The sequence below is a fragment of the Cicer arietinum genome, chromosome 4 (genome assembly GCF_000331145.2).
Source record: "Cicer arietinum cultivar CDC Frontier isolate Library 1 chromosome 4, Cicar.CDCFrontier_v2.0, whole genome shotgun sequence".
NCBI lineage: Eukaryota > Viridiplantae > Streptophyta > Magnoliopsida > Fabales > Fabaceae > Cicer > Cicer arietinum.
Genome location: NC_021163.2, coordinates 50902782 through 50928488, shown reverse-complemented (window position 1 = coordinate 50928488; position 25707 = coordinate 50902782). Strand labels below are relative to the sequence as shown.

The 25707-nt window shown below is 30.6% G+C and overlaps 2 protein-coding genes across 4 annotated transcripts; both read left to right on the top strand.

Moving 5' to 3' along the window:
- The first annotated feature begins 1820 nt into the window (after window positions 1–1820).
- Window positions 1821–9963, top strand: LOC101502347 (acylamino-acid-releasing enzyme). Of its 3 annotated transcripts, none has more exons than XM_004497944.4 (18): window positions 1821–2004; window positions 2114–2277; window positions 2359–2668; window positions 3406–3627; window positions 3714–3929; window positions 4023–4091; window positions 4647–4785; window positions 4982–5133; window positions 5231–5313; window positions 5403–5524; window positions 5621–5699; window positions 6347–6524; window positions 7675–7735; window positions 7886–8008; window positions 8640–8837; window positions 9374–9442; window positions 9531–9607; window positions 9692–9963. In XM_004497944.4, the coding sequence occupies exons 1-18, from the start codon at window positions 1853–1855 to the stop codon at window positions 9753–9755; spliced, it is 2478 nt and encodes an 825-aa protein (XP_004498001.1). In that variant the 5' UTR covers window positions 1821–1852; the 3' UTR covers window positions 9756–9963. The 3 variants fall into 3 exon arrangements, with proteins under 3 accessions (XP_004498001.1, XP_004498002.1, XP_004498000.1); XM_004497945.4 differs by having other exon boundaries at window positions 2111–2277; window positions 2368–2668; XM_004497943.4 differs by having other exon boundaries at window positions 2111–2277.
- Window positions 9964–19661: 9698 nt separating this feature from the next.
- Window positions 19662–22149, top strand: LOC101503729 (uncharacterized). Its single transcript, XM_073368108.1, has 2 exons — window positions 19662–20455; window positions 20534–22149. Exons 1-2 carry the CDS (start codon window positions 19711–19713, stop codon window positions 22147–22149), a joined length of 2361 nt encoding a protein of 786 aa, XP_073224209.1. The 5' UTR covers window positions 19662–19710.
- The last annotated feature ends 3558 nt before the right edge of the window (window positions 22150–25707 follow it).

The window sequence follows — 25707 nt, the reverse complement described above, 5'->3', positions numbered from 1 at the left end:
ATGTTAATTATTTTGAAATTTTTATTATTGAGAATGTGTCAAGTGTATGATTGTTATTTTAGATTTTTATGAGCGAAAAATTGTCTTTTGTATGATAGTTCAATTTCATAAGTGATAATTCGTTTCATGTATGATAGTTTATTTTTAATTTTTATTAGTGAGAAATTGTCTTGTGTATAACAATTCAATTTCATAAGTGATAACTTGTTTATATATATATATATGAAATTTCAAAACTTCGATTTTATGCCCCATAAAAAAATACATATCTTTAGCCCTTTAAAAGTTATTCTATAAATAGTTTTAATCTTTGGTAGACCAATGCATATTATTCATCCTTTAGCGTTTAAATTTTGGAATAATTTTTTGTAAGTATATTTAAAACATTATAAAATATTCCTCACAAAAATTTGTTGAATCATTTTAAAGTTAATAGAGTAATTTAATTTTTGCAAGCACCGTTTGCATGATAATTTTCTTAAATGAATTTAATTTTTAAGTTAATAGAGTTATTTTAAAAAGAAAATTTTGCATTGTTAATATTTTTTTAATAATAAGTTAAGCTAATTAATTCAACAAATTTATAAACTAATGTCCTATAAACTAACTTATTGTAGCAACTCAAATCCTTAATATTTTGTAGTCCTCTTATCCACAGCTAGTAAAGGAAGAAATTTTTCTTTTCTAGTAATTTCTTTTTGTTACTTCTTAATATTTGGTTTGTCTTCAATATTCAAAACCCAATCGCATCAACTCATTTATCTACCAAATGAATGACAATAAATTCTTGGTACTAAACATAAAAAAATTCTCCTTTTGATCAATTGTAACGCTTTTCTTTTCATCATTTTTATAATTATGGCATAATTGGTGGCACTAAATATAAAAATTATTAAAGATTTGAGTGGCCTACTGTTTTAATAAAAAATGATAATACAAAAAAGAATAGAAGTACATTGTGTTACATGACATTTAATAGTTGTGTCAACTTATATAGTTAATGAAATTGTAGAAAGACATTTATATTTATATGTCAATTGATGAAGTAAGGTCACTTGCGTATTAACCACAGTATACTTATAAGTTATACTTATTATTATTATTATTATTATTATTATTATTATTATTATTATTATTATTATTATTATTATTATTATTATTATTATTATTATTATTATTATTATTATTATGTTCTGTTCAATTAAATAAAACTATAAATTAATTAATAGTTGAAAAACTATTTAATAATTGAAAAATTAATTGATAGTTGAAAAATTAGTTAACAATTAACGACTTACGGCTGAAAAGTTAGTCAATTAAAATTATAAATTTAACTTTTATAAATATAAAATAATATAAAAATATATAATTAATTAATTTAGTAAAAAAAATGACATAGATCCAATCTAATTATCTTTCTCTCTAACTTATTGCACTTGTTCATGAGTAATAATGCATCACTGTTACACACATCACTTCAACCGTGTCACTTAAAAGGAAAAAAAAAAATTAACAATTACTCTTACACAACAGAACAATATAAGTATAATATTTCTTCAACAGTTCAATTTTTTTATATAATTTTTTGCCAAGAAACAAAATAAAAACAAATCGATGAGTCTTTACTTTTTGCAAATTGTTGGTAACAGAAAAAGAAAAAGAAAGAAGAACGTATTAAGAAGAAAGGGAGTGGGTAGCGAGAGTGGAATAGTAATTTAGTTTCACACAGTAAAAAAACAAATTAAAATAATAAAAATGTAAATAAAAGAATATATAAAAATACTTAATAATAATTATTAGTATTTTATTTAGAAAAAGAACGTGATAGACCTCCGCGATACTAAAAATACTAATGGGATTGAACAGTGTGTCAGTGTCACTGGTTGCGTCAACCTATCTCCGTGGATTCCCATTTTCTATTTCTTCATCATCTCACTCTCCTTTATTATCATCTTCCAATTCAATCCTCAACACAACATCAAAATCACCCATTTCCCTCTCCACGTAACTTTTCTATCTCTTATATAACACTCACTTCCTTCTTCTTCTCTATTACACTCTTTTTTAACTTCATTTCAATTTAGTTTAATTCGATTTTAATCTTCTGCAGCAGAAAATTTTCATCAATGGATAATCCAAAAGTTCCTCCACAAAAGGAATTTCCGTTAGGAATCGACCAAGAAACAGAAGAACAATATGCATTTCACTCTAACTTACTTCAACAATTCACTTCTATCTCTTCCATCGATAAAGCATGGCTTTTCAAATCACACACAGGTAAATCTAAATTCACTTCCAAATTTCAAATTTCAATTTCAATTTTAATTTGCGATTTCGTTTTTTTACGGTTATTTTTAGCTTCTTCAGAGGGAATGATGTTTTCTGTGAGTCAACCGAACCTACTTGCGAACAAGAAACGGAAGTTTGTTTTATCGTCGACGGTTACTAAACGGAGTGATGGTTCCGTAACGTTACAGTGGGCTCCGTTTCCCGTTGAGATGACTGGAGTTTCCGTTATGGTTCCGTCACCTTCTGGGAATAAACTTTTGATTGTAAGAAATGCTGAGAGTGAAGGTCCTTGTAGGTTTGAAATTTGGAGTTCCTCTTGTGTTGAAAAGGAGTTTCTTATTCCTCAATCGAAGCACGGTTCTGTATATGCTGATGGATGGTAAATTGTCATCATTACTTCACATATAATTGTTTTTAATAGAAGCACAAATTCTTCCTAATACAGTGATGTTATTTCAACATAAAAAGTCTACCGTGTATTTTGATATACAAGTCATGTACTATGTATTAAAAACACTTCAACTTGTATTTTACAATTCTTAACATGTTTCTTTTGAACTTTTATATCAATGCTAATGTGCATATCATAATAGTTAGATACATGCTAGCAGTTGATTATATTTACAATGATGAATGTTATGTTTTCTGTTTGGATTTCTTGCATTAATGCAATCACACAGTTGTTGAAATGAACAGTTTGGCTGAGATCAAACGATTCATATGACATATTCTGACTTTGTATTTTGGACATAATTTACTGAAATTGGAACGTGGGTTGTTCACTCTTGATTTGACGTTGAGACTGCATGACTGCGTAGTTTTGTGTTTGTATTTCAATTTTATTCTTATTTTATATGCTGTATTACAGTCATGTTTTATAATTTTAAAAACTTGTCTGTGTTATCATGTCCTTATTGTAATTCAGTGTCTCATGTTGTTTTCGTGCTTTCTAGCTGTTGTGTTGTGTATTTTTTAATGTCAATCAGCTATTGTTTTTTGAAGACTGTTGGTTATTATTTATTTATTTATTTTCTAGTGTTACGAAGCTAACAGGTACTCAACATTCATGCCACACATTAAAATTTATAGCTGGTGTCTTCTTCTGTAAAATTGTAGGTTTGAGGGAATCTCTTGGAACTCGGGTGAAACTCATATAGCATATGTTGCTGAAGAGCCTTCCCCTGCAAAGCCTACATTCAATGATCTGGGTTACAAAAAAAGTGGTTCTGATGACAAGGATTCTGGTAGCTGGAAAGGTCAAGGAGACTGGGAGGAGGACTGGGGAGAAACATATGCCGGGAAGAGGCAGCCCGCGCTTTTTGTCATAAACATCACTAGGTTTTGTATAGTTCATAGTTTATATTCATTCCATAGTCAATGTTTATATATGAATGAGAGTCCTAATTACGATAGTGATTTTACAGTGGAGAGGTACAAGCCGTCAAAGGAATTGACAAATCTTTGAGTGTTGGCCAAGTTGTGTGGGCTCCATCAAATGAAGACTCTTCACAATATTTGGTTTTTGTTGGATGGTCATTTGAGACAAGAAAGCTTGGTATTAAATACTGCTATAACCGGCCTTGTGCAGTATATGCTGTTAAAGCACTACACAACTCAAAAACTAATGAAACTGAGATCCAGTAAGTTACTTCAATTTAATTTCTTTGTTAAAGTGATTTTATATTATTAAGTTTGGTTATGCTGAGCTGAAATGTAAAGGCGTGATGATGCAGCTCAACTGAAGATGCTCAGGCTCTTAACCTAACTCAAATCATAAGTAGTGCTTTCTTTCCACGGTTCAGGTATGCTGATAATCACTTTCCCAATGCACATCAGATTAGGATCATTTTTGCCTCTGCTTTTTTCATATGCTGGAGCAACAACTTAATTAGAATTTTTATTGTGGTATAGTTTTGGTATGCATGTAATGTATTGGTTGATGACGAGATGATTGGGATGTTTGCTAATGATAAAGATAAACTTTATATTTCACAGAGCAGTACCATGCATTCAGTCTTGAGGATGATGTGGGTGGTGGCTAAAGTAGAATGAAGAACTTAAAATAAAGAAAATTTTCATTTTAACAAGTTATCTGCTTTTTATTTCTCTATCTTTTGTAAAAGACTTTAATGTGTCTTTTCTTAAAAAAAAAAAACTTTAATATCTACAGTGCAAATATTTTGTAGAATATCAAAAATAATATTTGGTACTGATATTCCCTGAAAACATCACAAACTTACCTAAATGCTATCTATGTTATTAGTTTTCATCGTATGATCTGGTTCAATGAGTTATTAGTAATAGATGTGGGAATATGATTTCTACAATTTGATTCTAACACATGAAATTTCTACCAGCCCAGATGGAAAGTTTCTTGTATTTTTATCAGCAAGAAGTTCAGTTGATTCTGGAGCCCATTCTGCCACAAATTCACTTCATAGAATTGATTGGCCTAAGAATATGAAATTCGATCAATCTGCAGAAGTTCATGATGTGGTAAGCTTTTTACAACCAGTTTAACTTCGACCCGAACAATTGCCATGAATCTTTATGATATATTTTCAAAATAAGCTATAAAATGAGCATTGTAATTTTCATTTTGTTTTTGTTCTCTATGTTATTTAATGCTTAATTTTTTTTTTCAAACTTCTTAATAAAGTTATTGTGTCTTTGTTGTCTTACCTTTTTTAAGATACCAGTTGTGCTGTGTGCTGAGGATGATGGCTTTCCTGGGCTTTACTTTTCAAGTATCCCTAGTGATCCATGGCTTTCTGATGGACACACTTTGATTATACCCTCTGTCTGGCACAGCAGTCAAGTTTTACTTTCTGTCAATGTGTTGAGGTAAGGTAACTATAATTAGGAATGCTTTTTATTATGTTTGTATAAACCATTAAGCAAATCATCATGACTAAACTTTGCACATTGTCGTCAAATATAGTGGACAAATATCACGGATCACCCCTGCAGACTCAAATTCCTCGTGGAGTCTCCTTACATTGCACGGGGACAATGTTTTTGCTGGTAGCGTTAGATGCTCATTTTATCTGTGATCTGTAGTATTGGATTGTGATATGCATTACTTCATTCTAACTTGTTCCAACTTTATGCAGTTTCTAGCAGTCCGGTAGATGTTCCTGAACTCAAGTATGGAACCATTGTTGAGAAAGAAGCTGGTATTAAGGAATGGAGTTGGTCAGATGTATCAAATCCCATATATAAATGCTCTGACAAGGTTTGGTTGATCTGCCTTGGCATTATTTGTATGGATTATTTTGCAAACAAAAATAATTTTATGTGCTAAAAGTGCATAATTGGAATTTCAATGCAGGTAAGATCTTTGTTGTCCGCCCTTACATTTAGTGTAATGAAGATCTCAGTCAAGGATGCTTATGAAAACCCAACTAAAGGTATATATGGCTTACTTCGGGTCTTTAGGCTAGACTAAATACAGAAATTTATCTTATTGCAACTCTTATTTCCTGATCACCCAAATTTGTGAGAGTAAACAACCTATGACATAATGTGGGGCTTGGTATTTGTTATTCTTCTGCAACAGAACCAATTAACCCCTCTAGAAAGAAACCCTGCAAAATAATTTGTCTTGGATGTCTACAGTTTTGTAGTGTCGTATATAAGAGATTTATTCGTTCTGCTATCCCTTCCTAGTTTGTAATTTCCTCCATTGAGAGCGGAGAGAAAAATATAAGCATGTTGCATGAAGATGATAAATATAAGCTCTACTACTAAACAAAGGACCACCTGTATAAAGGTGGTGAAATGGAAATTTAGAAAATATGAATCACAAGGTGGAAAACAATAAAACATGAAGCATGATAGACTTGTGTAGAGCTGATAAATTTTTTTGTTTATGGATAGCATACTTAATTATGATTACACTTGCAAGAAAAAACAGTAAACCTAGAATCATTATTGAAGTTAGATGATCTTTGATCGTGCCTAATACTATAAAAATGGTAGCTGTGTTGAGTTATACTCAAAAGTTTCCTGAAAACTTGATTTTCATTTCTATTTTTTATGTCAACTTCAATTTCAGGTGCTTCTAAACCTTATGAAGCTATATTTGTGTCATCAAAAACTAAGAAAAGTGGCACATGTGATCCACTAATTGTGGTCCTTCATGGGGGACCACACTCTGTCTCATTGTCAAGCTTTTCAAAGTCACAGGCTTTTCTTTCTTCAATTGGATATAGCTTGTTGATTGTCAACTACAGGTAAATAATGGGTTCAAAATGGGCAGACCATATTCATGTTAACAACCAAAGTAATGGGTTTGGGTAATTTATAGATTTTGAGTAAGGGTACGGGTATTAATTTAAAACGGCTACCTCTATCTCTACCCTAGATGTTGTTGTTGCCAGTTTTGCTTGACAAGATATTATTGTGCTTTTCATGTGTCAACTAAAGCATAATTGTGTCACAACAAAAAAGCTTAATTATTTTGATCTTATTCTTTGAAGAGTCTGAAAAATCCTAATCACAGTGTGGGACAGCTGTAGAAATCTGTCTCTGGATGCTTATTGCAAGACTTTAGAGATCCAACTTGATAGTTGGGCTTTGGCATTATGTGGTAAAGCCATTCAGCTTCAATGATGATTTTCTTATAAAAGTTATTTCATAATGTTAACTTTTGAGCACAACCCAAGGCATGAAATTCTCTGCTTCTTGTATACATGATTTATATATAAGATGTGACGAATAAAATTAGGCCTTTATTAGTTTTTCTTAGAGCCTCAAAATGCAATCTTTTGGGGGATTCTTCCCCTGATGAAACTTTTGAGTATTATGGTAGCTTAGGCGAATGTGATTGTTGAAGGGGGGCATAAACCGGCATCTTGTATTAATGAATTGCAAATTCGTTGTTTGGATAAAATATCTTTCCAATCAATATCAATTATCCCCTTTCTTCATGAAGCTATTATCATATTCAACATCTGTTTTTCTTTGCACTTGATCATTAACCTCTTAAGCTTCATATTTATCTATTACCCCAATAATATGGTTTTTAAACATGTAATAATTATAGTTTTGGCATTAAAAGAGGATAAAGATGGGAACTTAAATCTGAATAATATGATTAGAGTGATATGGTGTGATTCAATACATCTAGGCTATTACTTCTATATATGTACTAATAAGAGATTACATGGTAGCAATAAAACTACCTCTAATATTTTAACAAGTTTGATATATCATTATATACTAAATGTTTTTATCCAGAAGACTGATGTTGCCAACACCTTAATGAGATAGCCAGTATGACCCCACAATGCACGAACCCTCTTTTTTTTATATTCTACTATAGTCAAAGAAACGTCTAGGACTAGTAATTTTACAAGTTTCTTGCTTGACAATATTTCTCAGAGGCTCATTGGGATTCGGCGAGGAAGCCTTACAATCTCTTCCGGGGAAAATTGGATCTCAGGTACTTATTAGTTTTTCTTTCTGATTTCTAAATTTTGATGTTGATGTGCTATCTATCTACTGCAGCTCTCTTTCTACGCAAGTTCAAAAATTATATTATTGCCTTGTTTTTTTGTCAGGATGGATCTTGATCTTAGTTTGTCATATGCAGGATGTCAATGATGTACTCAATGCTATTGATCATGTCATAGACTTGGGACTTGCCAGTCCATCAAAGATTGCGGTGCTTGGTGGTTCACATGGTGGCTTTCTGACAACCCACCTGATTGGCCAGGTGCAATAAGTTCACATACTCTGACTTTTGATACATATTTTTTTATATAGATTTCTTTTATCTAGTCATTTTTGCTAGTATAATCCCTTTTTTTTTTTTTTGTAAAATTGAAGCCTTGGATTTTTGTCAAGATAATTTAAAAAAGGGTTTTTGCATGTAATGTTGTAGATTATGTTGACGGCTGCATATTGTTATTTTAGTGGCTGTCATTATTCTTATTAGTTGATTAGTTTTATTACATCATGACAGCATCAACAAAACACTTGTAAAGCTTAATATTATATAACAGATGCACCTGAAAATAATGGGGCTTGAATCCCAAATTTTATTGATATCCAGAATTAGTTGATCATTTTCAAGAAACTGGGGTTATATGCTTTCCAATTTTGCTGAACTATTATATCAACTAGACTTCATTCACAGTATTGGATCTATTGAAATGGAGTTTAATTTTATGTACAAAAAAACCTCAAAATATGTATATATGTTAGCTATTAAGCTGGTTTGCATGATAAATATAACTTTAAAAGTGGTGTGACTATGTCTACTTCAAGTTTGGGATTCACAATTTTATTATGGGTTTTGTTTTAACATTGCTCAGAATTCTATAATGTCTTTTTGATTGCTGTAGGCTCCAGAGAAGTTTGTTGCAGCAGCTGCTAGAAATCCTGTTTGTAACCTTGCGCTGATGGTTGGTACAACTGATATTCCTGATTGGTGCTTTGTGGAAAGCTATGGAACCAAGTGTAGGGACAGGATTACTGAAGCACCTTCAGCTGAGGATCTGACTCTATTTTATAACAAGTCTCCTATTGCACACCTCTCAAAGGTCTGTTCACCAAAATAAGCTTTTGAAATATTTAAGGGTTAAATATGTATTTTTATTTTAGTCTCCTATTGACTAAAAATTGTATTTTTATTTTACACTGACTAAAAATTTAAAAGTTGAAATTTTATAGGAATTCAAAACATATTTAACTTAATATTTAATTGCATGTTGCTCAGTATTTTAAACACAATCCAAATGCCTAGAAATTAGCAATTGCACAAGTACTTGTAATAATAAGCCTGAAATTGTGACATCAAGGGAAAGCGAGCATAATATTTTGAGCAAACTACATTAACTATTTTAATTCAGTACTTGCTTAGAATTTTGCAATTTGTGGCGTTTGTACTGTCATTCCTTGGATTACTTAACAAGATATTCTGGGCATACATCTGGTTTCAATTTTTGCGTCAAAAAGAAACTGGTCTCAATTTTAATGCGTCTGCCGTTCCAAAACCTACTGTATTTTATAACAATGTTTATAATATTTCATACTTGTTAAATCCTGGAATTTCAATTTTTATGTTTGATGTTTGCAGGTAAAAACACCAACAATTTTTCTATTAGGTGCCCAAGATCTTCGCGTCCCAATTTCAACTGGACTGCAAGTAAGATTTTAATTATCAATTTATGAGCCGCATTAGCTTCTAAACTAAGAACCATATGATGGACAAAATGATATTGTTAAATCTGTAGTATGCTCGGGCTTTAAAGGCAAAAGGAGTGGAGGTTAAAGTCATCGTGTTTCCAAATGATGTTCATGGAATTGAAAGGTAAACAAATCTTGCATTAAAATCTCTTTTTACTTCTAAATAGATTTGTAATTGATAAAATAGTTTGGTTTAACTTATGTACAGGCCACAATCCGATTTCGAAAGTTTTCTTAGCATTGCTGCGTGGTTCAACAAGTATTGCAAATGAGCAGCATTTTTGTACACCGGTGATGGATCATATGGCTTCGTGGAAATTCTTGTGTAACTGTGTTATGTCGCAGACTGTATTTTAAATATGAAAAAGACAGTGGAGCAACAGTATTTGTCATATGGGTCGCTGTATTTGTCATACCATGAATATTTAAATATTTTCCTAAAAACAAAATTTGAATATAAATAAGGTTCTCTTTCTTTTATTTATTGGCTGATTTCTGAAAGATTATATCTCAACTGTGGAATAATTTGTAAATTGATCTCCCAACTCATCAATCTTCATTGACAAGGGATTGTTACACTAAGAATTGTTGGAAATATGGGCAAATGGCTTGCAAGGGGGAATGGTAAATACTCTCTCCATCTTTTGGAGGAATGGTATATACTCTCTAGATCTAGTTTGTCACCATCTTCTTAAAATAACTGAGTAATTTTATTATTTTATACATATTAAGAAAAATTTATATATAAGAGAGAAAATATTATTTTTGTTAGGTATTAGTGAATTATCATTGTTATAAATTCATAGTAATAGATATTGTATAAAAAATGATGTAAGTAATGTTAATTAAATAATATTATTGATAAGAATTGCATTATTTTGAGACGGAGAGAGTATTAATGTTTTGAAAATCAGATTATTGAAATCATTAAGAATTAAATTATATAATGTAACACTTTTATATATTATATAGGCGAAATATTTCTCATGGTCATTTAACTTTGTTTAAGTAACAATTTGATTTTTTATGTTTTAAAATATTATTAATGTTATTTTTTTTTTACAGAAATTCAGAAAATTTCATATCTTTAAGCAAAAATTCAAAAAATTAATAATCACTTTCAACAAAAATCATATTATTTTTTATCAAATTTATAACTCAAAATTTCAAATAAACTCATTTTCCATCTCCAACAACATCGAGTCTATCAAATAAAGAATTTTAAAGTGAGTTTTTTATTTGATAAAATTAAGGGATCGTGAAAATTATTTTGTCTATTAGATATTACAGGGTTAAATAAGTTTTTAGTCCATATAGAATTTTGAAATTTTGTTTTAATCATACTTTTTAGCCCCTACAAAATTATTATGTAAGCATATATTTTTGAATGATTTTTTTGTATATATATTTACAACATTATAAAAAATTTATCCATAAAAAAGTAAGTTTAAAATTCGATATATAGGTTCATATTTTAAGGACTTTTTATATCTTGAATAATGATATTTAAAAAATTCACATTTAATTTATCTCGAGTTTAAAAAATCTAAATTTATGGTAAATAAACTTTTAATAATATTTTAAATATACTTGAAAAATATTATTCAAAAATTTAAAAGTTAAAAGAGATTTCATTCTACCTAAAACTAACACAAACTTGTATAATAATTTGATACAGATTACATTGTGTTTTTTTATATGGAGTGAAAATATATGGAGTGAAAATAAAATTTTAAACTCCTATAAAGACTAAAAACTTATTTAATTTTATATTATATATTATAATAATATTAAAAAATATCAAATTAATTAACACATCACATTAAAATTTTCACAATGATTTTATCTTAAAAAATTAAAGATAAAGGAATCCGAGTACTATAATATTGTGTTTAAAAAGGAATTTGAAATGCACCCGTTATTTTTTATTTTAAAGTTGGCGAAATACTTCTATAGTCACACCTTCGAATAAAAATTATTTGGAGATACAGTAAAAAATATACATCATTTAAGCTAGTAAAAGAAAAGTTGTCTTTCCATGGCATTGAAAGACACTAGTATTTTTCCATTTTGGTAATCATTAATTGAGTTTCATCGTACTTAATCCTAAAGACTGATTTATGTTTCTTAATAACATTACTGATACGATTATTGAGCAACTCAACTTATTTAATGCACAACAATGGATTCACTTAGTCCTAATGCATTAACTTAGCTTGTTTAATCACTAATATTACTTCCTGGCATAAAAAAATATAACTTCCTAACATCATATTTTCTCCAACAACATATTTTTTATTTTTTAATTTATTTTTGTAATCATTAATCGAGTTTCATTGTGTAATCCTAAAGATTGATTTATGTTTCTCAATAATATTACAAACATGATTATTAAGCCACTAAGCTCATTTAAGGCGCAACAATGGCTTAGCTTATAGTCCTAATGCAGTTTGTGCATGTTGTAAAGTTATCATATCGAGCCACTTAGTTTTATTTAATGTGCAACCATGATTTTTATTTAACTTTGTCCCAATGCATTAACTTAGAATTATTGAATGTGCAATTATACATTAAAAACGTAGTTGTGAATGAAAAAATCTAAGTTCAACCATTGACAGAACATGTATTTAATGCGCATAATCTGTGTGACCTGAAAATAATAATTATAAAAAAGAGAGAGTTTGAATTGTGATTCTTTTTAAAATTTAATTTACACTTAAGATAAATAATTGTCTAGTTGAAAACATGGAACAAGTTGTGTTCATAATGTTTTGAAGTGTTAGTGCAAAAAAAAAAATAATGTAGTATATATGTGTGATAAAAATTTAAAGCATGAAAGGTAAAAAGTTAAGGAAAAGAATCACACACAAGAAGTATCATGATTTATCCAACTTGGAATACATCAAGTTCTCACACTTAATGAGATTTTTTTCACTTAAATGATTGAGAGAATATCTCAACTTCTACAACTTACGTTTCTATCACTTGGGACTTTTTACAAGTTGTTCTCTACTTATCTCAGTAAGATTTCTTTGTGTTAAGTCACAACTAACTATACAACAATTACAATAATTCACAATCTACTTTAATACTTGTAGGTTGAGATGAAAATATTTACAAGTTTAGGAAAGTTTTTAGGATATGGTTTCAAATATTTAGATGAATGAGATTGGTTTCAATAAAAACATACTCAAATAGATTAATCCTTTGATTTAATACCGAGTTTGAAATTGTTTGTTGTTTGAAGAGTTCTTTAATTGATGAACATTTGGTTAAGTGGAATATGTTTCAATACAAAACTCTTGATCTTTTAGGTTTTGATGTCTCCCCTATATATAAGAGCAAGAATGATTTCAAAGTTGTTGATATAAGAGGCAATATGTTCGTAAGGCACGTTGTTCCATGTAGAATAATTGTTGTTTTTCCTTATATCGGAACACTTTAATTTGACTGCTCATAATTTAGTATAGTTGAGGAAAAGGTAAAAGTGTTGTGCCCATTTCCTGAGACTGATTTGACAATTGGATGTTTCTTTTTAGTGTAACAACCACTTCTCTTGGTACTTTGTTAAAGTACTTGTTAGTTGTCTTTTAGTTGTGAACATTATGATCTTCTCATATCCTTTTGAAATTCATGAATATGGTTGTTTGACCTTTTAAGGTTGACTTTTATCTCCTAAATAGTAAGAAATGATTTAGACACGTTTTTCTTGATAACTTAGATTGATCATTTCTTGGAATTTTACTCCTTTTGCATTTTTATCATTGTTCTTGATCATTGATTGGGAAAATATTTGTTGATATTTTAAATGCAAGACATCTTTTGTTGTGAGTGTATTGATGATGATTGATGACTTTGACCTTAGAGAGAGATATAATGATTTTGCTTCTTTATTAGCACTTACTATACTCATTATAATATAGTTTATGAATCACTCAAAAACACAAATTAGATAATAATGATTCAATTTTTTATTTTATTTATTATTAATCATAAAAGTTTGTTATCTTTAAAACATTATTAATTTTTTTTGTCTAAACACTATATTCTAAGTGCTTGTGGTTGCAAATAAATCCATGTGGTGCATGGTTCCCACGTTGCTAAAAAAAATTAATGTGTAACACTTGCAATTAATTCACAATTATACAACAAATTTGTGTTTATAATTTTTGAAATATCTAAGTTCAACCATTAATAAGAACATGAATTTAGTGAAGAGAGACTATGTTCTAAGTGTGTGAAGTTGCACATCTAACTCTAACCATGTGATGCATGGTTCATGCGTTGCTAAAAAATTAATGTGCATCACATGCAACTAATTATAGCAATACATTAAAAATATGTTTACATTTTTGAAATATTGAAGTTCAACTATTAGTAACACATATATTTAGTACACAAGGACTATGTTATAGGTATTTGTCACTTTGCATATAACCATGTGATGAACGATTCATGTGTTGTTCAAGAAATTAATGTACACCATATGCAATTAATTTGCATCAATACATTAAAAATATGTTTACAATGATCTATATTCACGACTACACCAAAAATACGATATCAATATGATACTTAATGCACAATCGAATTTCCAAAAGTGATGTGCATGTCTATATTAAATGTGCATTAATCGTTGATTCCAACACATACAATAAATGTGAAATTGCATGTTGCTATTGTTTTCCAATAAAATTTTAATTAACCATGATTGGAGTGAATAGTTATCATGCTTTACACATATGTGTCTCAAGATACTTCTGAATTCAAATATAGGTGGCTCAAATAAATTTTCAAGGTATAGTTATGATGATTAAGTTGAAGCATAGTAGCTAAGATTAATACACAACTAACATAACACAAATTGTATATACATGATATCCTAAATGCCAGGGGTGATCAAATTTATGACACCCGGTCCAAAATCGTCCAACCCGCGTGACTCGCAAGTAAATAGGTGGATTGAATCGGGTTGTCGGATCTCGTGGGCGAAGTTCAATGGGCGTACACGCTCTATTGCTATCGAGCTCATATGAAAAAACTGGGTCATTCATTAATCAAAATCGTTCATCTATACTATAAGGTATTATGTAACTTTGGAGCCTAGTTTTGCTTTGCATATTTTGGCCTAGTCCATTTCAGTTCTCCATATAAATTCACTAATTCCATCAAACCATAGCCACCCAAGATCTGAGCAATGCTTCCATTTAATTTCTTTTCTCTCATTTTCTCATTTCCTTTCAAACCATAGCCGCACATCTCAGTATCTCTTGATCTCATCTCTCTAGTCTCTCAAGTTAATCAAACTCTCGTGTTTTATGTTGTTTCTCACCACTCTACATTTTACTTAATCGTTATTCCCCTCGTGATATTATACCCTTATTGATCTTAAATCATCAACCACAAATGGAGAATGTGTAAAAGAGTCTTGGAGAAAGGTCACAATTGTACATAAAAAAGTACTTGTAGGAAGGTTAATGAATTTATGTTATGGTTTTCATTTTTCCTTTTTACATTTAGTATTCATTTTTTTAACTAGTATTTTCATCTTGGTAAGATCGTTATGATCAATAGCATCATTTTTCTAATGGTATGCTTATAGTTTTATTTTTCTTATGGTTTTCATGTTGCTAATTTTTTTACATTGTTTTTATTTGTATATTATATAGCTATTGTCTTTGCCTATGAATTTTAAAGTAATCATCATACATTTTACTTAATCGTTATTCCCCTCGTGATATTATACCTTTATTGATCTTAAATCATCAACCACAAATAGAGAATGTGCAAAAGAGTCTTGGAGAAAGGTCACAATTGTACATAAAAAAGTACTTGTAGGAAGGTTAATGAATTTATGTTATGGTTTTCATTTTTCCTTTTTACATTTAGTATTCATTTTTTTAACTAGTATTTTCATCTTGGTAAGATCGTTATGATCAATAGCATCATTTTTCTAATGGTATGCTTATAGTTTTATTTTTCTTATGGTTTTCATGTTGCTAATTTTTTTACATTGTTTTTATTTGTATATTATATAGCTATTGTCTTTGCCTATGAATTTTAAAGTAATCATCATACACCTAGGTAAGCCAATGAACTCTTGAAAGGTAATTCATCATTTCCACTGTTATCAATGATTTGATAATCAATTAAATGAGGCTCATGTCAATGATATGTTTTTTCAAGGTTCAAAGCTGGAAATTTGCACTAACAAATGATTGAGTTTTAAAGTTATCACCTATACATCTATGTTATGTATTAGTTATCATGTTTACTTTTGATTTTATTTGTTGGTAATATAACTTATGTATAGTTTCCATTGTGCGGAAATTTCATGCTTGAACAAATCTTTATTGTGCTATATTGAATTTATGAAGCCGTTAATTGATCTACATTTTAAATTACAATTCTAATTACATGTAATTTAAATATTTGAACTATTTCGTTGTGATTTATTTATTCTTGTCGCCAACAAGTTGATAGTGAAATCATTGTTGTGAATTTTGAATTTATTTTTAATTTGTACACTTTATTTTGATTGGTGAAATTTTCTATCTTCATATACAATTTAGTGAGATTTGTATTTTATAAGTGAACTAAAAAAATTTAGTCACAAATTTTTATTTAATTATTATATATTTTTATGATAAATTTGATAATTTTTAATTTTTAATAAAAATGGAACATAATGAGCCAACAAATTTTGGACCAAAGTTTTTTATTTTGAAATTTGAAAGAAAAAGATACAAAATTTGGTCCAAAAGGGCCATTAGTAGCCTAAATAAACTGAACCACAAATCCACTCAAACCGAGGATTCACGAACATATCAAACTGTGACTGCAAACAGTTGAGATTGGGCTTGTGTATGTCAAAAACGATTTGGACTGGATTTAGTGTTTGGGCACGAACCTGATCGTCTGTCCAACTCTACCAGATGATAATCAATTCATATTCTTGAACTCTACTAGATGGTAATCAATACTCATTCTTTAATCAATTGCATTTCCATGTGAATTTCTTGAAGCTAATCTTGGCCATAATCATAGTTATATTTGGAAAAGTATTTGGAGCACAAGAGAACTTCTTTGAGAAGGATATAAATGGAGTATTGGTAATGGTACTACTATCCCCTTATAGAACTCAAATTGGTTATGCGATGACACTAATATTCAACTGCCCACTCCACTACTCCCTAAACATGTTATGCATTTAAGTGATGTTATGAAGCGCAATGTTAAATAATGGAATGAAGGGGTTATCATGTACTGTTTGATGAAAAAACTTCAAATTTAATTTTAAATGTCCCGCTCTTTAGTTCTGTTACAGGTGATAAAAGAATTTGGAAGTTGGAAAAATTTGGATTAATTGTACAATATCAAAAGTGCATATAAGTGTTGTATTCATGATCTAATTGATACAATAAACCTTTGTTTAATGGAGCAAACTTTGGAGGATACTGAAGTAGCAATGTCGATTTACAAGAAAGGGGAGTTTGAATTATAAATGTTTCTATTTAAAATTTCCTATTAAAAACTTAAGAAAATAACTCAAGATTGATCTTGGTTGTGAAAACAGAAAACGAAGAACGTTCTTAGTTAGTTAAAATAAAAAATTAAGTTTATGTATTTAAGTTAATAATCAATCAGACTGAAAGTAAATAGATAAGGGAAGAGGTAGCACACAAGGATATATCTTGGTTCACCCAACCTGAGTTACGTCCAGTCTTCACAACCGTGAGATTTTCCACTAAATGTTCAAAACAAAGAACCTTAATGGTTTTGCAGCACCTAGCTCAAATCAACCTTAATCTGTTACAAAGTTAAAACCTTTTCACCTATAAAGGAGTTCAATCAGGTCACCTGTCAACCTTGATATAATTTCTTACAATCTACCCAAACTATACTAAACTCTTATAGTTCGAGTTTTACAATAATGATGAGATTGTTTTGTTAGAAACTGAAAAGGCTCAACACTTGTTTGTGTTCTGATTCTTTGATAGAAAAATACATGAGAATGATTCTAAGAATCGAATGGGAAAAATCATAATTGATTAAATGTATGTGAGTGAGAGAAATTCAAGTATGATTGAAATGAGTAATCAATTTTCGTAGTACTTGAAGCTCTGATTTTTGCTCGAACTTGGCTTTCCTTTTATAGGTGTTTTAGATAAACTAATAATGGTCAAAAGAGTTGTTGGTAGTGCTTTGTCAGATTTGACCAAAACCAATTTATATGAATAAAAATATTCCAACATTTGAACATTTTTTAAACTTTGTTGACTGAGCTGATTTCTTTGTTCTAGATCGGATTTATCTTGTGTTTAATGATCCTTTAATCTTTAGATATATGATTGATGAGATCAGTTCAAAACAACGTTTTGATTCGCGCAAAACAGACTAGAGAATGATGTTGAAAATTATGGAGACTGGTTTGATCATTCTGAAGACAAATCTGATCATTTTGGAGATTGATGATCATTCTAGAGACTTATGAGAACTTTCTGCAGATTGATGTTATCATTTTGGAGATTGATGTTTAACATGTTGGAGAATGATGTTAGCATGCTGGAGATTAATGTTAACATGATGGAGAATGACATTAGCATGCTGGAGAATGATCAGAATACTGTCAAGAATGTTCTTCGTTCTTGACAGTCAAGCTGGAGAAGGTTCAGATCTGTTTGGTCTTGCTAATTTGTGATCTTCTTTCTTTGTGATTTGAGTAGTTTCTTTAAATTCGATCATCTTAGTTTGTTCCTTGCCAAGTGCTGAGGATATAGATGTAAAATCCAGAGGCTAAAACTTCTTTTAACTAGTGGAGATTGATTGATTTTGGAGTTGTGATGATCATTTTTGAAACTGGAGAACATTCTCCGTTTTCTAGATTTTGTTAAGAATGTTCTCAATTCTTGCTTGTTTAGTTTCTTGCCTTTTTATGCTGATTTCTTTGCTTTGTTTAAATCCTATCTTTAAATTAATACACTCAAAAGCACAAGTTGAATTAACATAAATATTTAGAATCATAATTAACATTCTTAATTAACTTTTTGTTTATTTTCATCAAAATATTAAATTGAGATTTTGTCTCAACAGATACAAGCACCATCGACGGGAAAAATTTTGAGGTGGAGGACTTGTAGGAACTTCTTACCTATTAGATGACGCCTCCCAGAACGCGAAATCGACTATCCCATGCAATGCAGTCTTTGCGACGAGAATACTACTCATTTAACTTGGAGAGACTTGAAGATCAACTGGTACAAGTGTAACATAGTTGTGTCATTTTTATTCCATTGTAACCGAGTGGGAATAGGTACGTTCCTAAGAGATGACAAAGGAAAATTTGTTGCGGTGATCTGTAGTGTTGAAGAAGGAGATGCATAAAGCCTATTGCCAGCACTGCATTGAGGGTAAAAGATCTACAAATCCGCAATATTCAGAGGCGGAGCTTCATAGGGACAGGGGGGGCCACGGCCACCCAAAAAAAAAAAAAAATTTATAGGTAAAATGACTAAACTGCCCTACTTAAAACTAAATAATTACAGAAATACCTAAACCTAATTTTATTTTCTCTTTCTTCCCCTCTCGCATTCAGCCTCCTTCTCTCCCTCTTCTTCCCCTCTCTCTTGCATTCAGCCTCCCTCTCTCCCTCTTCCATAATCAGTTGACGACGGACGCCTTTTGTTTGAGTTTTTGTGTTGCAGATAAGGTGTTTGATTTTATATCAATATAAAGTGTTTGAGTTTTTTGTCGCACATAAGGTGTTTGATTTTATGTCTATATAAAGTGTTTGAGTTTTTTTGTTGCATATAAGATGTTTGAGTTTTGTTGTATTTTTGTTTGAGTTTTTGTGTTGCAGATAAGGTGTTTGATTTTATATCAATATAAAGTGTTTGAGTTTTTTGTCGCACATAAGGTGTTTGATTTTATGTCTATATAAAGTGTTTGAGTTTTTTTGTTGCATATAAGATGTTTGAGTTTTGTTGCATTTTTGTTTGAGTTTTTGTGTTGCAGATAAGGTGTTTGATTTTATATCAATATAAAGTGTTTGAGTTTTTTGTCGCACATAAGGTGTTTGATTTTATGTCTATATAAAGTGTTTGAGTTTTTTTGTTGCATATAAAATGTTTGAGTTTTGTTTTATTTTTGTTTGAGTTTTTTTGTCCATATAAAGTGTTTTAGTTTTTTTGTTGCATATAATTGATTGATTTAGATAAGTTTGTGAGAATGAAGAAGAGTAAAAGAATTGATTCTTTTTTCAAGAGGAAATTTTGTGACGGTGAAAGAGATGAAGAAATTATAACTTCTACATCTGAAACTATCTCTGAGAATCCAAGAATTGAAGAAAATAATATTCGTCTTTCCAAGGTTCCTAGAGTTTTCGAAGATGACTTTGAGAAATGTTTAGAACGTGATCCCGGAAAGCGCCCTCAAATTTGGCAATATCCACCAAATAAATTGGATGCAATACGAAAAGCGTATCTAAAATTTGGTCCTTATCAAATAAATTTAAAAGAATATCCTTTATCTGGCAACGAGGTTCATCCAAGACGGTTTCAATATGCTTGGTTTAACATATTTTCTTCATGGCTAGAATATTCACCTTCTAAAGATGCTGCATATTGTTTACCATGCTATCTATTTAGCAAAAGACCAACTGGACGTCCTGGATCAGATGTCTTCATTGGTACAGGTTTTAGAAATTGGAAGAAAGTTAAAAATGGAAAATTTTGCGCTTTTCTCAAACACATAGGGATGGATCCTTGCTCACCACACAACAATGCAATGAAAGCTTGTCTAGACTTGTTGAATCAAGATGGACATATTAGGAATACTTTTCAAGTGCAAAGCTCAGAACAAATTTTGAAGAATCGAATACGTCTCAAGACATCAATTGACACTGTTCGTTGGTTAACACTTCAAGCTTGTGCTTTTAGGGGACATGATGAAACTAGCGGGTCAAGAAATCAAGGCAATTTTCTTCAATTGATAAAACTCTTGGCAACTTACAATGATGAAGTTGCGAAAGTTGTGTTGGAAAATGCTCCATATAATTCTAAATATACTTCACATCAAATTCAAAAAGAGATTTTGCATATTCTTTCTAGTAGGGTGAGAAAACATATATGTGAAGAAATTGGTGATTCCAAATTTTGCATCGTTGTAGATGAAGCTCGTGATGAATCAAAAAGGGAACAAATGTCTCTTGTGTTAAGATTTGTTGACAAAGTTGGTTTAATACAAGAGCGATTTTTTTTTGTGGCACATGTTAAAGACACTACAACTTTAACTCTGAAAGAAAAAGTATGTGATATACTTTCTCGACATAATCTTGATGTTTCTAACATGCGTGGTCAAGGGTATGATGGTGCTAGTAATATGAGAGGAGAATGGAACGGTTTACAAGCACTGTTTATGAAAGATTGTCCTTACGCATACTATGTCCATTGTTTTGCTCATCGATTGCAACTTGCTTTGGTTAGTGCATCAAGAGAAATTGTTCCAATTCATAAATTTTTTGAGAAGCTCACTTTTGTTGTTAATGTTGTTTGTTCTTCTACTAAGCGTCATGATGAGTTACAAGTTGCTCAATTAGAGGAAATTGCACATTTGCTAGAAATTAATGAGATTGTAACTGGTAAAGGTATGAATCAAATTGGTACTTTGAAACGAGCTGGGGATACTCGTTGGGGATCACATTTCTCTTCTATTTGTAGCTTGATAAATATGTATGAGGCAACTTGTATTGTTTTAAAAAAAATTACAAATGAAAGAGCAAGTTATTCTACACGTGGGGATGCTGATAGTGCTTATAATTATTTGAAGGCGTTTGATTTTATATTTATCTTGCATTTGATGAAAAAAATTATGGGGATAACTGATATACTTTGTCAAGCCTTACAACAACAATCTCAGGATATAGTTAATGCCATGTGTTTGGTTGGAACAACAAAGTATCTTATTCAAGTATTGAGAGAAGATGGTTGGGATGCATTATTTACTGAAGTGAAGAACTTTTGTGAAAAACATGATATTGAAATTCCTGATCTCAACGATGTTCATTCAACAACAAAATTTGGACGATCTCGTCTTCAACAAGGTCAGGTTACAATAGAGCATTATTTTAGAGTTGAAATATTTTTTACTGCCATTGATCAACAATTACAAGAGTTGAATAACAGATTTAGTGAGCAAGCAATAGATTTGTTAACTCTAAGTTGTGCTTTGACTCCTAAGGATAATTATAAATCTTTTAACATTGAAAAAATTTGCACTCTAGTTGAAAAATATTACCCTGTGGATTTCAACATGCAAGAGAAGATTAATTTGAAATTTCAACTCCAACATTTCTTAATTGATGCTCGTCAAGATTTAAATTTGAAGAATTTATCAATTATCCAAGAATTGTGCTCATGTTTGATTGCAACTGAAAAGACGCAAAATTTCTACTTGATTGATAGACTACTTCCTCTTATCATGACTCTTCCGGTTTCTACTGCCACAACTGAAAGATCTTTTTCAGCAATGAAAATTATTAAATCAAGGTTAAGAAACAAGATGGAAGATGACTTTTTGGCAGATACCATGACGATTTATATTGAAAGGGAAATTGTTGCAAGTATCACTTCTGAGTCTATTATTGATGATTTCAAGTTAATTAAATAGCGTAGAGCATTACTTTAAAGTATTCTTAAATCATATAGTTAAATTATTTGATATTTCACTTTGTGTTTATTACAACTTAATTTTTTGCTATATAATATTATTTATATATTTAATTTTTATGCCGGCCACCCCAACCTTTTCGGTCAAGATCCGCCACTGGCAATATTGATTTTGAACTTGACTCTAAGCAAGTGGTTGATAGCTTCCACAATCAAAGGGAGGGTGTCTCTGATTTTGGTGCCATCATAAAACATTGTAGACATTTGTTCTTTGCCAATTTTAACAATTCTAGTGTTAAGTTTACTAGGAGACAAACAAATGAAGTTTCTCATAACTTAGAAAGGGTGGTTGCATCACTAGCTAGTTTCTGAATCTTTGTTGAAATTCCAACATGTATTGAAAACTTGATCATTAATGGAATGACTTGATCTTGTCTTTGTAAAAAAAAAAATAAACTTAATGTCGATCAAACTTTAATAAGTGAAGTGCATGACTATATATGTAGTCCAAATTGTAGTTTCACTTCATATTTGATGCATTTCTATTATGTAGAAACAAATCAAACATATAGATGTATTCCATAGCCAATTGTCTTCTGGATTATCGTACGTTAGACGTAGGTAACACATAAAGAGAAGTTGATATATAAGATGTTTGTTAGTAATGTATGCATAAGAAGAAACAAAATAATAAAAAATAAATTAATGTTTTAATATATTACGTTAACGCCCATGCGATTAATTTTTTTTTATTCATATCCAACGGTATGATAATGAGGTGTATCACCAAATTTCATACAATTTCCACTATATCTACGAAAATAAATTTGAACATTAGTGAATTAATTAATAGTTTTATATTTACCTTTTTTTCGAACGAAAAATGTGGCTCAAGATTACTTATTGGTGCAATAAATGACATATGATCTTATGCCCAAGTTTGAAATAGATGTGTATATCCACATACCGATATAACATTAGGTTCAGATGTACGACACAATTCTTTATAAATTATTGTCATGCACGTTGAACTCCAATTGTATTCTCTCGTCTCTCGCAAATCTCTCAACAAGTGCAACCACATAATGTATACTATGTTGTGGGATTTATCATACATTAATATGTTTCCTATCAATCCTAAAATATATACTCTACAATGTATAATTATTTATTCGTCTAACGATTCTAGAGTCAACGTTGAAAATGTTTCTCTCATCCATTTTAATTTATAAATTCTCTTTTCTTAGAGATTTAAGTGGCATGACTCCTAACAAATCTAAAAAATAATATATCTATGATACCATAGTTGATCCAATAACTGCTTTACCCCAAAACATATACCAAATAGCAGTACACCATCTTCCAATGCTATGGTACATTCACCCATTGGAAGATGAAAAATGTGGGTTTCATGTCTTCATCTTTCGACTTAAGCAGTTATAAATAAACTGTCTATTTTATAGCTTTCTATTTGTGATACATTATCAAACCCGACTTGATTCAACAAATAGTAAGCTATAAAATAGACAATTCACGTATTACTACTTTAGTTGATCTCATTGAAAAATTGTAGTTTTCCTTATTTACTACAATAGAGAAATATGCAAAGACAATATTTTTCTTAGTATTTCAAAAGTGAGGAAAAAAATGTATTTGAATTCATTATGGATGCAACCTTACTTCAAGAAAAAAAATGGAATCAAAGTTGAAGTTAAAAAATAATCAGGGTGTCTGATATAATATTTTGCCACCTTGTCTCCTTTGGCCAAGGTTTAGTTCAATATGAGTTGTTAAATGTTGAAGACGACAAAGATGTTGAACTCATGTTTGATGTTCATAAATAATGGTTGCAACTTGGTTCTATCGAGTTATATGTCATGTTTGAGGATGATCATACATCATCATATGTTGGTCAACCATCGTCCTCAACCGTACTTCACCCTCAATACCATTTTCAAACACAACACACTCATTCTTTTTGAAACTACGAACTCTACCAACCCGAACTACTTTGACCAAGTTGAAACATCTGAACTTGAACCGTATATTCCACTAGGTTATGTGGTTCATTTTGACCAAGAGGAAATAAGTCAAGAGAGTGAAAAAGGAACATACTTCGACGAGGAGGACGACGACGATGACCTAGAGCCATAACTCTATCCCATTGCAACGACATACGATCCACCATTCCATATTCGTAACCTAAACTTGGATTATGTTGACCAATCCACCAAATTTGATATGCCTTCTTATGAATCACCTTCGTCAGACACATCTCTTGAGTTTTGAATGAATTTAATAGCAAACTAGTTTGTCAACTTGCAATTAAGCACTACCACATGAAATACTCACTCAATTATCATGTAATGAAATCTGATCAATATATGTATGTAATTAAATGTGTGAATCCACGATGCTTTTTCAAATGCAGGGATTCGCTAAGCCAAAAAAGTAAATAATGGATGATTGGTTGTTTGAAGAGACCCAACAACTGTACAAATTCCTCTATGTCACAAGATCAATCCCAAGCTTGACAATGACGTTATATGTGAAAGCCTAAAGTCGCTTTTGAAAGTTGATCCATCAATTAATTGAAGATGATCATTGCACATATTCGAGAACAATACAACTACAAAATCACCTATAAAAAGACATGGATGACAAAGAATACGGTTATCGAAACGATTTATGGAAATTGAGAGGAGTCTTACAATGACTTTCCAAGGTGGTTGTTGGCCATGCAAAACTTTATTCCAGGAACTATTGTGGAAATGGAAGTATCACTTGTATATTATGATAATACTCTGTTATAGGGTTGAAAAAATTTCAAATGACTATTTTGGGCTTTTCCTCCATGCATCTCTGGATTCAAATTATGTAAACCACTTGTCTCAATTGATGGAACTTGGTTGTACGACAAGTACAAGGGGACTCTGTTGCTAGCCATTGCATAGGATAGAAACAAAAATACAATTCTCATTGCTTATGCACTTCTGGAAGGTGAGACATGGGGTGCTTAGAGCTTCCTTTTAAAATATCTGAGAAGGTATGTCACACCTCAAGTCAACGTTTGTTTGATTTTAGATAGGCACGAATCCATTAAAAGTGATTACAATAATCCAAATAATTGTTGACATAATCCTCCGTCAACACATGTGTACTGTATCTGATACATTGCACAAAATTTCACGAGAGTTCAAGGACAAGGAACTTCAAAAAAATGTCTTCTATATGTGTAATGATCTAATTCTTTTTATTGTATTTTCCACTTAATCACTTTATAATACTTGATAATTTTTACCTTAATCATAACAGGATATGCATTAAGTGAGTCATCATTCAAATATCACCGCAATAAAATCAAGATGGCAAATTCATAGGCTTTAAAATGGGTCCATAATATTCCGCTAGAACAATAGTCCGACCCTTCCCGATATCAGCATTGTTAATCCAATTGATAGTGGGAATAAATGGATGGCGATACTTATCCCTCAGGTACCGAGTTCGATTCACACAGAAGACAAAAACTCGTTATTTCCAATGGGTGAAAGAGGGGGGG